The 12,248-nt window shown below is 47.1% G+C and overlaps 1 protein-coding gene across 4 annotated transcripts in view; it reads right to left on the bottom strand.

Annotated features, from left to right (window-relative positions):
- CFAP65 (cilia and flagella associated protein 65) overlaps nucleotides 1-10,105 on the bottom strand; it is a 41,058-nt gene extending 30,953 nt beyond the window's left edge. For 3 of the 4 annotated variants that reach the window (XM_033230196.1, XM_033230198.1, XM_033230199.1), the window contains exons 1-6: nucleotides 9,428-9,580; nucleotides 8,907-9,110; nucleotides 5,904-6,088; nucleotides 1,614-1,716; nucleotides 612-778; nucleotides 228-427 (exon numbers count right to left, since the gene is read on the bottom strand). In XM_033230196.1, coding sequence (XP_033086087.1) covers nucleotides 228-427; nucleotides 612-778; nucleotides 1,614-1,716; nucleotides 5,904-6,088; nucleotides 8,907-9,110; nucleotides 9,428-9,580 — 1,012 coding nt within the window. Of the gene's footprint in view, nucleotides 1-227; nucleotides 428-611; nucleotides 779-1,613; nucleotides 1,717-5,903; nucleotides 6,089-8,906; nucleotides 9,111-9,427; nucleotides 9,583-9,990 lie in introns of those variants that run through there. The other variant, XM_033230197.1, reaches the window with a different exon arrangement.
- Between the last annotated feature and the right edge of the window lie 2,143 nt (nucleotides 10,106-12,248).

Genomic DNA, 12,248 nt, shown 5'->3' with positions numbered 1-12,248 from the left:
GGCCCCAGCTGAACAGCCCCTCGAAGAAGGCAGATGGCCCCAGGGAAAATTTAGTCTGTAGCATCATGGAAGACAAAGGCAAAGCCTTCGGGGCTGGGGGGAGGGCAGGAGGCCGGTGGAGGCCCTGTGGGGGCCAAGGCAGATGGGAGGTGGGGGACACTGAGGCCTGGAGGCCCCAGAAGGTGCAGCAGGGGCCAGTCTGGGGATGGTGGGAGGTTGGGCCTCACCCACAGCCTGCAGCTGGATGCTGCTCCTCTGCCGGCTGCCCGCCCCATACCAGCACGTGGCCTGCACCTCGTGGATGACGGCTGTAAGGGGCTGAAAGGTCACCTTGATCTGAGAGGCCTGGCCTGGCTCCAGGAGCCCCATGGTTGGCAGCATCTGGAATGGGCTGGAGAACTCCCAGGTGAAGAAGGTGGGCAGGTCCCTGGGGGTGGGGGGCAGGTCAGAGCACTGGGCTTCTGGCCCCTGCTCCTGCAGTAACAAGTCAGGGATGCTGGGCAGAACCTCAGACTACCCTACCCCCACAAGGGTATGCCTGTCTCTCCTGCTTCCAGACACCCTCCTCACAGCTCTTGCTCTCCCCGCCTGCACTTCAGCCTCTTCCTCACCCCACATTATCCAGGCAGAAACAGGCCTCGGTCGTGTCCCCCACAGCACACATGGGCAGCTGCAGGGATGGCGGGCAGATCAGTCTGTGGCAGGGCAGGGTGGCCCGCAGGCCCACACAGAACATCCCCTCCGCTTTCTCAAACCACAGCTGGTCCACGTACTCCTTCTGTAGTGTGAGGCGGGGCAGAGGCAGTCACCCATCAGTGGCACTCAGGGACTGCACATCCAGCCCACCCTCAGCCATCCCCAACACAACCACTGAGGGGAGGGCTGGGCCGTGGTCCCCACGTCAGACTCTGAGGGGAGCTGGGCACCTATGTTGTCTTGGTCTCAAAGATTAGAGTCTCTTTTGTAGAAAAAGTATTTTGAGGAAATGTGGGTGGGGGGTGGCAGGAAGAGGCCAAGGAATGTAGAAGGGGTTTCTTTTTTTTTTTGGCCGGGGGGAGGTCTCGCTCTGTCACCCAGGCTGGAGTGCAATGGTGAGATCTCAGCTCACTGCAACAGCCACCTCCTGGTTCAGGTGATTCTCCTGCCTCAGCCTACCAAGTAGCTGGGACTACAGGCATGCGCCACCACACCCAGCTAACTTTTGTATTTTTTAGTAGAGATAGGGTTTCGCCATGTTGGCCAGGCCAGTCTCAAACTCCTGGCCTCAAGTGACCTGCCTGCCTCAGCCTCCCAAAGTGCTGGGATCACAGAAGTGAGTCACCATCCCCGGCCACGGAATGTAGGGCTTTCTGATGGTCAATATAATATTGCAGCCTCTACCCCCAGCATCCCCTGGGGAATGCCCTCTGTCTAATGAGATGAGGGGCCAAGCCCTTGACAGGGCCTCCCAAGCTGGATTGCTGCTGGAGTGGGCAGCATGTGTGTGTGTGTGTGTGTGTGTGTGTGTGTGTGGCGGGGCGGGGGGGTGCTCCTGGGTGCTCTGTCTTGCTTTCTGTTCTGAGGTCACTGTTCCCAGGTGCCTCCCTGCCCTCACTCACTATGGCAGACCTTACCACCTCCAGAGGCCGGAAGACGATGGGGAGCGTGAGGGTTATGCCTGGGCTCAGGAAGATGGGCTGAGGGATGACTGTGAAGAAGAACTTGGTCTTGGGGGGCCTGCAGGAGAGAGCCGGGAGGTGAGCACCTCAGATCAGGGCTCAGAACAACTGGAAGAGGCAGGAAACGAGGGAAGCCCTGCAGCCAAGGGAGCTTGAGTCCTTGGGACCACAGAGAAAGAGATCAAGAGATGAGCACGTGGAGGTGGAAACTCAGGGATTTGGTTACAAGAGGACCCGTTCTCCTCCTCCCCCTCCTATTCTCAGAGATCTTCACTCTGAACAAAAAGGGAGTAGTGTTTGTACCTCTGATGAGCATGGAGGCCTGAAAGGGACAGGGACAGGGAAGGGTTGCCCAGATTTTAAAGAGTCCCTAAGCACTGAGGCAGGGGAACCAAAGCTGAGGAGGGTGGGACTGGGGATGCCTTTCCAGAGACCTCAGCAGAGCTGTAGCATCCCACAGTGGGTCAGAACCACAGCTGCTGCAGACTTTCAAAACATTAATAAGACGATGATATTGTCAGCAACTTTACACCAACAAATGTTTAAATTTAGATGAAAAAAACCATTGCTATAAAAATATAATTTATCAAAACTGACCCAATAATTGTACAACAAATATTATGGCTGCTCTGCCTAAAAACACCAAAAAATGGAATGGGTGGTCAAAAACCTTTCCACAGGCCAGGCACAGTGCCTCACATCTGGAACCCCAGCACTGTGAGAGGCTAAGGTGGGAGTATCATTTGAGCCCAGGTGTTCGAGACCACTCTGGGCAACATGGCAAGATACTGTTTATATCAAAAAAAAATTTTTTTTAATTAGCCAGGCATGGTGGTGCATGCCTACAGTCCGAGCTACCTGAGAGGCTGAGGTAGAAGGATTGCTTGAGCCCAGAAGGTCATGGCTACAGTGAGCCATGTTAATGCACTATACTCCAGCCTGGGCAACAGAGCGAGACCCTGTCTCAAAGAAACAAGAAAGAAAGAGAGAGAGGAAGAAAAGAAAAAAAAGAAAGAAGAAATTAGATAAACTTTAATGTGTGTTTATGAGAAAACCTCTCAGCAAAGCAGGAATAGAAGAATATTCCCATTATCTGACAAGGTATACACTTTTACAGAAATCCTACTGGAAATCAATCCTACCAGACAGCTTTTTTTTTTTTTTTTTTTTTTTTTTTTTTTTTTTTGTTGAGACGGAGTCTCGCTCTGTCGCCCAGGCTGGAGTGCAGTGGCCGGATCTCAGCTCACTGCAAACTCCGCCTCCCGGGTTTACGCCATTCTCTCGCCTCAGCCTCCCGAGTAGCTGGGACTACAGGCGCCCGCCATCTCGCCCGGCTAATTTTTTGTATTTTTTTAGTAGAGACGGGGTTTCACCGTGTTAGCCAGGATGGTCTCGATCTCCTGACCTCGTGATCCGCCCGTCTCGGCCTCCCAAAGTGCTGGGATTACAGGCTTGAGCCACCGCGCCCGGCCCTACCAGACAGCTTAATGGTGAAACATTGCAGTCCTTTACTCTGAGATGATAACAAAACAAAGATGCCTCTATAACCACTTCCGTTCAACACTTTTCTATTTAACAATGCAATAAGGAAAGACAAAAGGTGTAAGGACTAGAAAGAAAAAAATAATGTCATTTTCCATTTAAAATACAAATGTGTGCATGAAAAAACAAGAATACTAACAAATAAATTATTAGAATTAATAAGAGGATTTGCCAAGACACTGAACACAATACCTATATAAAAATGACATTTTAAAAACTAGCAACAGACAGAAATAAAACAACTAAAAAATATGTCATATATAACAACAGCAAAAATATAAAATACTTATGAATAAATCTAACTAAAGATGTGCTAAATGTCTATGGAGAAAACTTTACACTTTATTGAGAGACATGAAAAATAACCTAATGAATATAGAGATAGCCCGTGTTCATGGATTAAAAGACTCAATATTGTAATGATATCATTTCTCCCCATATTCATCTATAGGTCCAATTAAATCCCAATCAAAATCTCAAGAAGTGTTTTATGTGCATGTATGATAAGCTGATTTGAATATTTATATAAAAGATCAAAGGAAGGGCCAAGAATAGCTAAGACAATCTTGAAGAAGAATTAAGGCTGGGCGCAGTGGCTCACGCCTGTAATCCCAGCACTTTGGGAGGCCAAAGCAGGTGGATCACGAGGTCAGGAGATCGAGACCATCCTGGCGAACACGGTGAAACCCCATCTCTACTAAAAATGCAAAAAATTAGCTGGGCGTGGGTGGTGGGCACCTGTAGTCCCAGCTACTTGGGAGGCTGAGGCAGGAGAATGGCACGAACCCTGGAGATGGAGCTTGCAGTGAGCCGAGATCGCACCACTGCACTCCAGCCTGGGCAACAGAGTGAGACTCCGTCTCAAAAAAAAAAAAAAAGAAGAAGAAGAAGAAGAATTAAGTAGGTGGACTTATACTACCAGATATCAAAATTTACTATTCATAAAAATCAATTCCATATAGATAAAAGACAAATATTAAAAGGCAAAAATATAAAGTCTTTAGAAGATACTAGAGGAAAATATCTTAATGACCTCGGGGTAGAAAAGGACTTCTTAGGAAAAGCATAAAAAAGCACTAATCATAAAAGAAAAAGACTGATAAAGTTGATACCTTTAAAATTCAGAACTTTTGGTCGGGCGCGGTGGCTCAAGCCTGTAATCCCAGCACTTTGGGAGGCCGAGACGGGCGGATCACGAGGTCAGGAGATTGAGACCATCCTGGCTAACACGGTGAAACCCCGTCTCCACTAAAAAATACAAAAAACTAGCCGGGTGAGGAGGCGGGCACCTGTAGTCCCAGCTACACGGGAGGCTGAGGCAGGAGAATGGCGTAAACCTGGGAGGCGGAGCTTGCAGTGAGCCGAGATCCGGCCACTGCACTCCAGCCCAGGCGACAGAGCGAGACTCCGTCTCAAAAAAAATAATAAAAAAATATAAAATTCAGAACTTTTATTCTTCAAAAGACACAATAAAGACAGTAAAGACAAATCATAAGATGAGAGAAGATATCCACAATGCATAACTGGCAAAGGGTTTTTAATTGGGATAAGAACTTATACCAAAAAGAAGAAAGAAAAGATAATGTAATAGAAAAATGGGGCCGGGCGCGGTGGCTCAAGCCTGTAATCCCAGCACTTTGGGAGGCCGAGACGGGCGGATCACGAGGTCAGGAGATCGAGACCATCCTGGCTAACATGGTGAAACCCCGTCTCTACTAAAAATACAAAAAACTAGCCGGGCGACATGGCGGGCGCCTGTAGTCCCAGCTACTCGGGAGGCTGAGGCAGGAGAATGGCGTGAACCCGGGAGGCGGAGCTTGCAGTGAGCTGAGATCTGGCCACTGCACTCCAGCCTGGGCGACAGAGCGAGACTCTGTCTCAAAAAAAAAAAAAAAAAAAAAAAAAAAAAAAAAAGAAAAATGGCCACAGACTTGATCATAAATTTCACACATGAAAAAACGCAAAGGGTCAATAACCTACAAAAAGACACTCATCCTCATTCATCAGTAATCAGGGAAATGCACATTAAAACCACAAATTACCATTACTGGCAAAAATTTTAAATTCTGACAATAGCAGTTATTGGTAAGGATGTGGAGGAATGGGAACTCTCTAACGCTGCTGGCGGGCGTCTAAAGAAATCTGTGCACTTTGGGAAATAATTTGGTTTAATCTACAGAAAGTGAACAGGTACATGGCCTAAGCCTCAGCAATTCTACTCCTGCGTCTATTCCCCAGAAAAGACAGGTGGAGCAAGGTGGCGGAATAGATGGCTCCATCCCGCAAGGACACTAATTTAACAACTACGCAGAAAAACAAACAAGCAAACAAAAAACCACTTTCATAAGACCCCAAAATCACGTGAGCCTTCATAGTACCTGGTATTCCCCAGAAAAACTCTTGTACTTATGTAACTGGACACATATACACGAATGTTGGTAACAGTCCCAAACTAGAAACAGTCCAAACCTGCTTCATTCTGGATGAATGCATTATGGTACAGGCACACATTGGGACACTATAACACAATGGAAAAGAATGGACTCTAGTTGAACAATTATTCATACTGCACGTGTTTTAAACACTCACTGGCTTTTATATGGCATGTTGAAGGTTTTTTGTTTGTTTTGTTTTGTTTTGAAGAGAGCCTGCTTTCAGGGCTCAATGCTCTGGCACTGGGTCCTTGATCCTTTATACTGGTACCTGTATTTCATCTTCTGGAGTTTCAAGGATCGATTTTTCAGAACCAGACTCCTTGTGGTCTCCTTTCCTAGCTCCCAGCCTTTCCAGTGCAGCTCCTCGGCCACCTCAATGCCCCAGATGACCCTCTTCTTCACTCTCTCCTGCTTCTTTGGGGAGTGCATCTCAGTGTCCATGGAGCTTGCAGGCTGTTCGGGTGGCAGGGAGAAGGGGGAGCAGAAAGGATGTATCAGCAGGGTAGGATGCCAAGATCCAGAGAAAAGGTGAAGGTCTTCCTCCTCCACCACCAAGAAAATAAAGGACAAGACAGAAAAACAATGATTGACACCACCCCTCACCCCTGGGGGATGGTCTGGAGACAGACAGTGAGAGGCAGGTAGGCCCTGAAGTCAGATATCACCTCTTCCAAGACTGGAACTGTTTTGCAACTAGAGCCCCTGCCCCTGAAGCTTTCCCTGGGCAGCCCCATCAGCCACTCTGTGCAAGCACACAAATGCAGGCTTCTGTTCTGCTCTTCAGTGCGCCCTCAGATACCACCCCATCAGGTACCTCCTCCCCTCTTCTTCCTCCCAGTCCTGCCCCTTGCTACAGATGCCTCTCCTAGCTAGAGCAGTCTATCCCAGGCCCTTTTCCAGACCACAGTTCCCTCTGCACCATTCCCTCTCCCATTCCTCAATTGGCTGGTGGGGCAGAGGAGGAGTCCATTTGTCTGCTGTTCACCTCACCCATCCCCTGACTTCTGGGGCCACTCTAAGGGCTGCTCCTGGTGATTGATGCTAGCACTGCCATGTGCAGAATTTCCATCTGTAATGGAAAATCTTTCCATAGGCTTATCCATCACCCCTTTCTAGATGAAGAAGGAGGGGGCATGGAAACCCTCCCTTGGGTGGTAAGGTGGAGGGAGGATGAACTGGTTGCCTTTTCCTACCACGGTCATTGCCATGAGCACTCAACTCATTGGCATTATATGTGTGTGTGTGTGTGTGTGTGTGTGTGTGTGTGTATATTTTATACTATATATGTGTGTGTATATATATATTTTATACTATATATGTATGTGTGTGTGTGTGTGTGTATATATATATATATTTTTTTTTTTTTTTTGTAAGAGTCTCGCTCTGTCACCCAGGCTGGAGTATAATGGCACAATCTCAGCTCACTGCAACCTCTGCCTCCCAGTTTCAAGTGATTTTCTCACCTTAGCTTCCCAAGTAGCTGGGTTTACAGGCACCTGCCATCATGCCCAGCTGATTTTTCTATTTTTGTAGAGACAGGGTTTCACCATGTTGGTCAGGCTGGTCTTGAACTCCTGACCTCAGGTGATCTACCCACCTTGGCCTCCCAAAGTGCTGGGATTACAGGCATGAGCCACCATGCCCAGCAAGCATTTTTTAAATCTTTGACCAAGTATTGCTTTTATATTGTTGCATAATATAATGATATAGTCATCCATTCAACAGATATTTTTTGAGTACCTATAATGCACCAGACACTGTGCTAGGTGTGGGACTACAATGATGAACAGAACCAACAAATCCCTTTTCTCTTGGAGCTTACATTCTCAGTTTCAATATTTACTGAGTGTGTCTGATGGCCAACATATTATTTTCTTTCCTGAGTCACCTATGGAAGAAAGGTGACATGGATTATGGGAGGCAATTTGCTATAAATATCAGTTGGTGCATCAGCCAGTGTCCAGGCAGGAAAACAAAAGCCACTCTGAATGTTTAAAACAGGGAATTTACTGTGGCCAGGGGCAATGGCTCACGCCTATAATCCCAGCACTTTGGGAGGCCGAGGTGGACGGATCACAAGGTCAGGAGTTCAACACCAGCCTGGCCAACATAGTGAAACCCCTGTCTCTACTAAAAATACAAAAAATTAGACGGGCATGGTGGCGGGAACCTGTAATCCCAGCTACTCGGGAGGCTGAGGCAGCAGAACTGCTTAAACCTAGGAAGAAGAAGTTGCAGCGAGCCGAGATTGCGCCATCGCACTCCAGCCCAGGTGACAGTGCAAGACTCTGTCTCGAAAAAAGAAAAAACAAACAAACAACAACAACAACAAAAACCAGGGAATTTACTGCATAACCATGGGTAGTGAAGGAACCTGGGAGTTGGCAACATCAAGAAGCTGCCACCACACCTAGGTTAGAAGTGGTGGGGTCAATACAGCCTTGAGGCCTGTCTGGTGGGAACTGGAGCCACAGGGGAAATGCAGCTGCTGACAGAGACACCGTGAACAGCAGAGAGAGGAAGAGAAATGCCCTGGCTTCTCCCTTCCTCCCACCTTCCAATCTCCTACTAGCTCAAAGCAGAGCAGGGAAGGGCAGTGAGTGAATGCAAGGGCAAACAGGCCCAGTATGGCACAGAGGACGGAGATGTCTTCTAAAACACGACCCTCCGTTCACAGGGAGGCAAGCGCAGCACATCTAAGGAGCTAGGCACTGTATACCACACAACACAGACACACTGTATCATATACAAAGCCATACCCATAGCCACACCCCTGGACAGCTGCATCATCACATAGAGAGAACTACAAAGAGCTGCAAAAAGTAAACAGCATCCACACATTATTGGTCAAACACAAAGTCCTAGGGGTCAAGACCAGAAGAACTTTCTAAGGAAAGATAAATCCTGGCTATCCAACCAGCCTCTGGCTCATTCCTCTCTGGCACTCTCCTATCCCACGGCCTCTTGGGCACTCACTGCTCCCAGCACTCCAGCGTGCTTGGTACTACAGTGGTGAACAGGACTGACAAATCCCTTTTCTCTTGGAGCTTACATTCTCAGTTTCAATATTTACTGAGTGTATTCGATGGCCAATGTAGTATTTTCTTTCCTGAGTGGAAAAAAGGTGACAAGGGAAGTCTAGACAGGGTCTAGTGCTAAGATGCATAGGGAAGAGTCAGGGCCTCTCAGATTCCCACCCCAGTGACCTGCCCCCCATGCCCTGCCCTGGCCCTGCTACACCCTGCTCTGCCTGCCCTGGCTGTATCCTTACCCGGGCGCTGATGGTGCTGCAGGCACTCATGGCTGCACTGCTGTCATTGATGGCGGGGATGGCCACCGTGCTGGTACTCAGGCAGGATCCGCCAGAGTTCATGGTGTGGTCCTTGCTGTTCCTGGACCTCATGATGGAGCTTGGAGCCTGTGTAAGCATCAGGCCCTTGGGACACAGTCCAAAGGGAGCACTCTGAGTATGGAGCTGGGAAGAGAGCAGAGGGTGGGGGAGACAGGAGTGACATGAGAAAGAGAGGCTGAGGGAGGAGACTCTCATGGCCATCCTTGTCATGGAGGAAAGGGTCTGCTTCCCAGCTCTGGCAATAGGTGCTAGGTGGCACCATGAGGAATGAGGCTCTACATGAGATCCAGGGCTTTGCCTGGGAGCCTAGGGACTCACCATCAGGAAAGGCACTCCAAAGAGAGACTTGGGAACAAGGCCCACCCCACTATGCCCCTCTGTGGCCACTCTTGGCACTACTCAGCAAGCTCCAGTGGGTGTTACTGAAGTGTGTGCATTACCTTTATCTGGCTTTTACTCTCTGCTTGTTTCCTCTGAACGCTCTTGCCTCTTGTGAGAAGAGGAATGAGGGGGAAAGAAGAGGCAAATGAGACTGACGGATTCTCTACCTTCTGGGTTTCCTCCACCAGTCTACAACCTGCTAAGGTAAACATCACTGAAATAGATCAATGAAAGCATAAGTCAATCCATCTCTAGAGCAGCAGGATCCCTGATGACTGTAGCTGAAATCATATGCAAATATATGTGACACATATGTAAAGGATATGCCAGATGCTATGTATGCATACATATCTGTTTTCCAGGGGGAATGGCCACAGTTTTCACCAAATGCTCAAGAGGATGCTTGACCTCGATCTAAGGGACACAAAGTATCTCAGACTAGCTCTGGCTCCATCACCTCGAATCCCCTCTTCCTTTAGCTGGCTTTCCTTAGCACACACACTCAAGTGTGACTTTGTTACCTCTATAAGAGGACAGCAATTTTCACACTCACACACCAAGACTAAGCCAGCCCCACTCAAGCACATGTGGAAGTGGTTTGCAGATCCCTATAATGACTTACCATAAATGGTTCATCTCTGATTTCCCTTTACACTTGATACGAAGCCATCATCCATGAAATCACAGAACATGGCACTGCTCCCCAAAATATAATGCAATCCACATGTGTACTTTAAAGCATTCTAGTAGCCACATTAAAAAAGTAAAAAGACACAGGTAAAATTAATTATAATGATATATTTTATTTAACCTATCATATCAAAAATACTACATTGAATATGTAATTGATATGTAAATAATATCAATATGTAAATAATTGATATGTAAATTGATATGAAAATAATCAATAAATTATTTAGATACTTTACTTTCATATTTTGTATTAAGTCTTTGAAATCTGGTGTGCATTTTACACTTATAGCACATCTCAATTTGGACTACCCATATTTTAAGTGCTGAATAACTACATATGGCTATTGGCTACCACATTGGACAGCATCACTTTAATACCTTTTTTGAACATTTGTATATTTTTCAGACTACTCAGTATCCTCCCCCTCTTCTTCAAATAACAATCTCAAAAATAATAATGTCTATTAACATGTACTGAGAACCTACATGCCAGGCAGTGTTGTAAGGTCCTTACAAGGATTTTATTTTATTTATTTATTTATTTATTTGAGACAGAGTCTTACTCTCTTGCCCAGACTGGAGTGCAGTGGCAAGATCTCACAACAGTTTATGATTACGTGTGACTTACCCATTTATTTGACCTAAAATGATCCTTTTTCAAGTTTGTCGTTCAGTTCCTTACTTTAATGTATTCAGATTTAGCAATTTTAAGATCAGCCTTTAGGAATTTATACAGTTCCATCAGACACTCTCTTATCCCTCCCGCACCACTCAGCACCACCCTTCCAAAGTGGAAGGTTCTGTTGACCCTGGTTTTCCTAGTTGGCAACATTTCTAAACCCTCTGGAGGGGACTATCTAGATTCAGTCATTCATTCATTCACAAAGCACTTGCTGAGTGCCTATTATGTACCAGGTACTGTGCTAGGCACCAGACAAGGCAGGCAAGGCTCCTACCTCCAACTGTGAACTAGATGTTCAGATGAAATCAAAGAAAATGTAAGCTGAGGAGACACGCAGAGAGTCCATTACTTCTCTGCCATGGAATGGTCTTGCAGCCCTGCCCTAACTCATTAATGCCTCTGACCTCAGGGGATTGTACAGACAGCTCCTGCCTCAGAGCTCTGAAAAAGCCTCCACTCAACACATGAAACTATTCCAGAGAGTGCATAGAAGAGATGAGAGATAATGGAGTAGAAAGCTGGTCCAACCCAGGTCATAGGGCTAGGGAAGTGGTCCCAGGGCAAGGGAAGCTGGATGCCAGCATCTTCTCAGACTCTACGGGGATAGGCAAATGTCTCCATCTCCTGGAGCCTCAGTCTCCTCGCCTGTAAAATGTGGGTTATCCTGACGATTTCACAAAGTTGATGTGCAGCTCGAATGAAACAGGATTTGAAAAAGCACTAAAAAAACCTATGTTATAGTAATTAACAATCATAACTTCCCCACTAGCCTGCACTATTCTTCCAAAAGACTCACACATCTGCAGTCGTTGTGAAGAGACTGGGCAAGAGAGGTTTTTTGTTTTGTTTTGAATTTGTTTTGTTTTAAATTGAAGTTTCCAATTTCGAGGACTTTGAAAATATGTATCATGAGCTTCCTTTATTTGCCTAATTGCTGATCTAAAAATCTCCAAGATGACCACTAGAAAAAGTGGCAGGTCGTCGTATAGAGTCGAGGGAGAAAGAAATAGATGAAACAAAGGGGGACAAAATACACTTAGAGCTGTCTCTCCTTTCTCTTCGGGATCCTTAGTCTGATTGATCTCGCCCAAGACTCAGTCCCACGGGGCTCTCTGAAGGGCATGGAGGGGACGTCTGGCCACGATTTCCCGAAGGATAGGGTCTCCCGGGACAGACACCTTCCCTGGCCACTCGCGCCGCTCCCTAGGACCCTGGGACCCTGGGATCTTGGGACTAACGCTCAGAACTTACATCGCCGCCATATTGCCGTCTCCATAGACACAGGACGCGCAGGAAACGGCGTCTTCAGATATCCCAGGGCAACGACGGCAGCCCGAGTGAGGCAAGATTAGTAGAAGGCGAATGCGCCGCCCAAGTTTATTTTCTGTATTCAGTTTTGATTCCCTGATTTTTCCTGCTGGCAGTAACTGTGGGCTTCTACCTGTCGCGACATGGTAATGTAGAGCCCGCTAGTTGTCGTGACGTTCCAGCAATCATGACTTTAA

The sequence above is a fragment of the Trachypithecus francoisi genome, unplaced genomic scaffold, assembly GCF_009764315.1.
Source record: "Trachypithecus francoisi isolate TF-2019V2 unplaced genomic scaffold, Tfra_2.0 Lachesis_group13, whole genome shotgun sequence".
Lineage (NCBI taxonomy): Eukaryota > Metazoa > Chordata > Mammalia > Primates > Cercopithecidae > Trachypithecus > Trachypithecus francoisi.
This window is presented reverse-complemented; position numbering and strand designations above follow the sequence as displayed.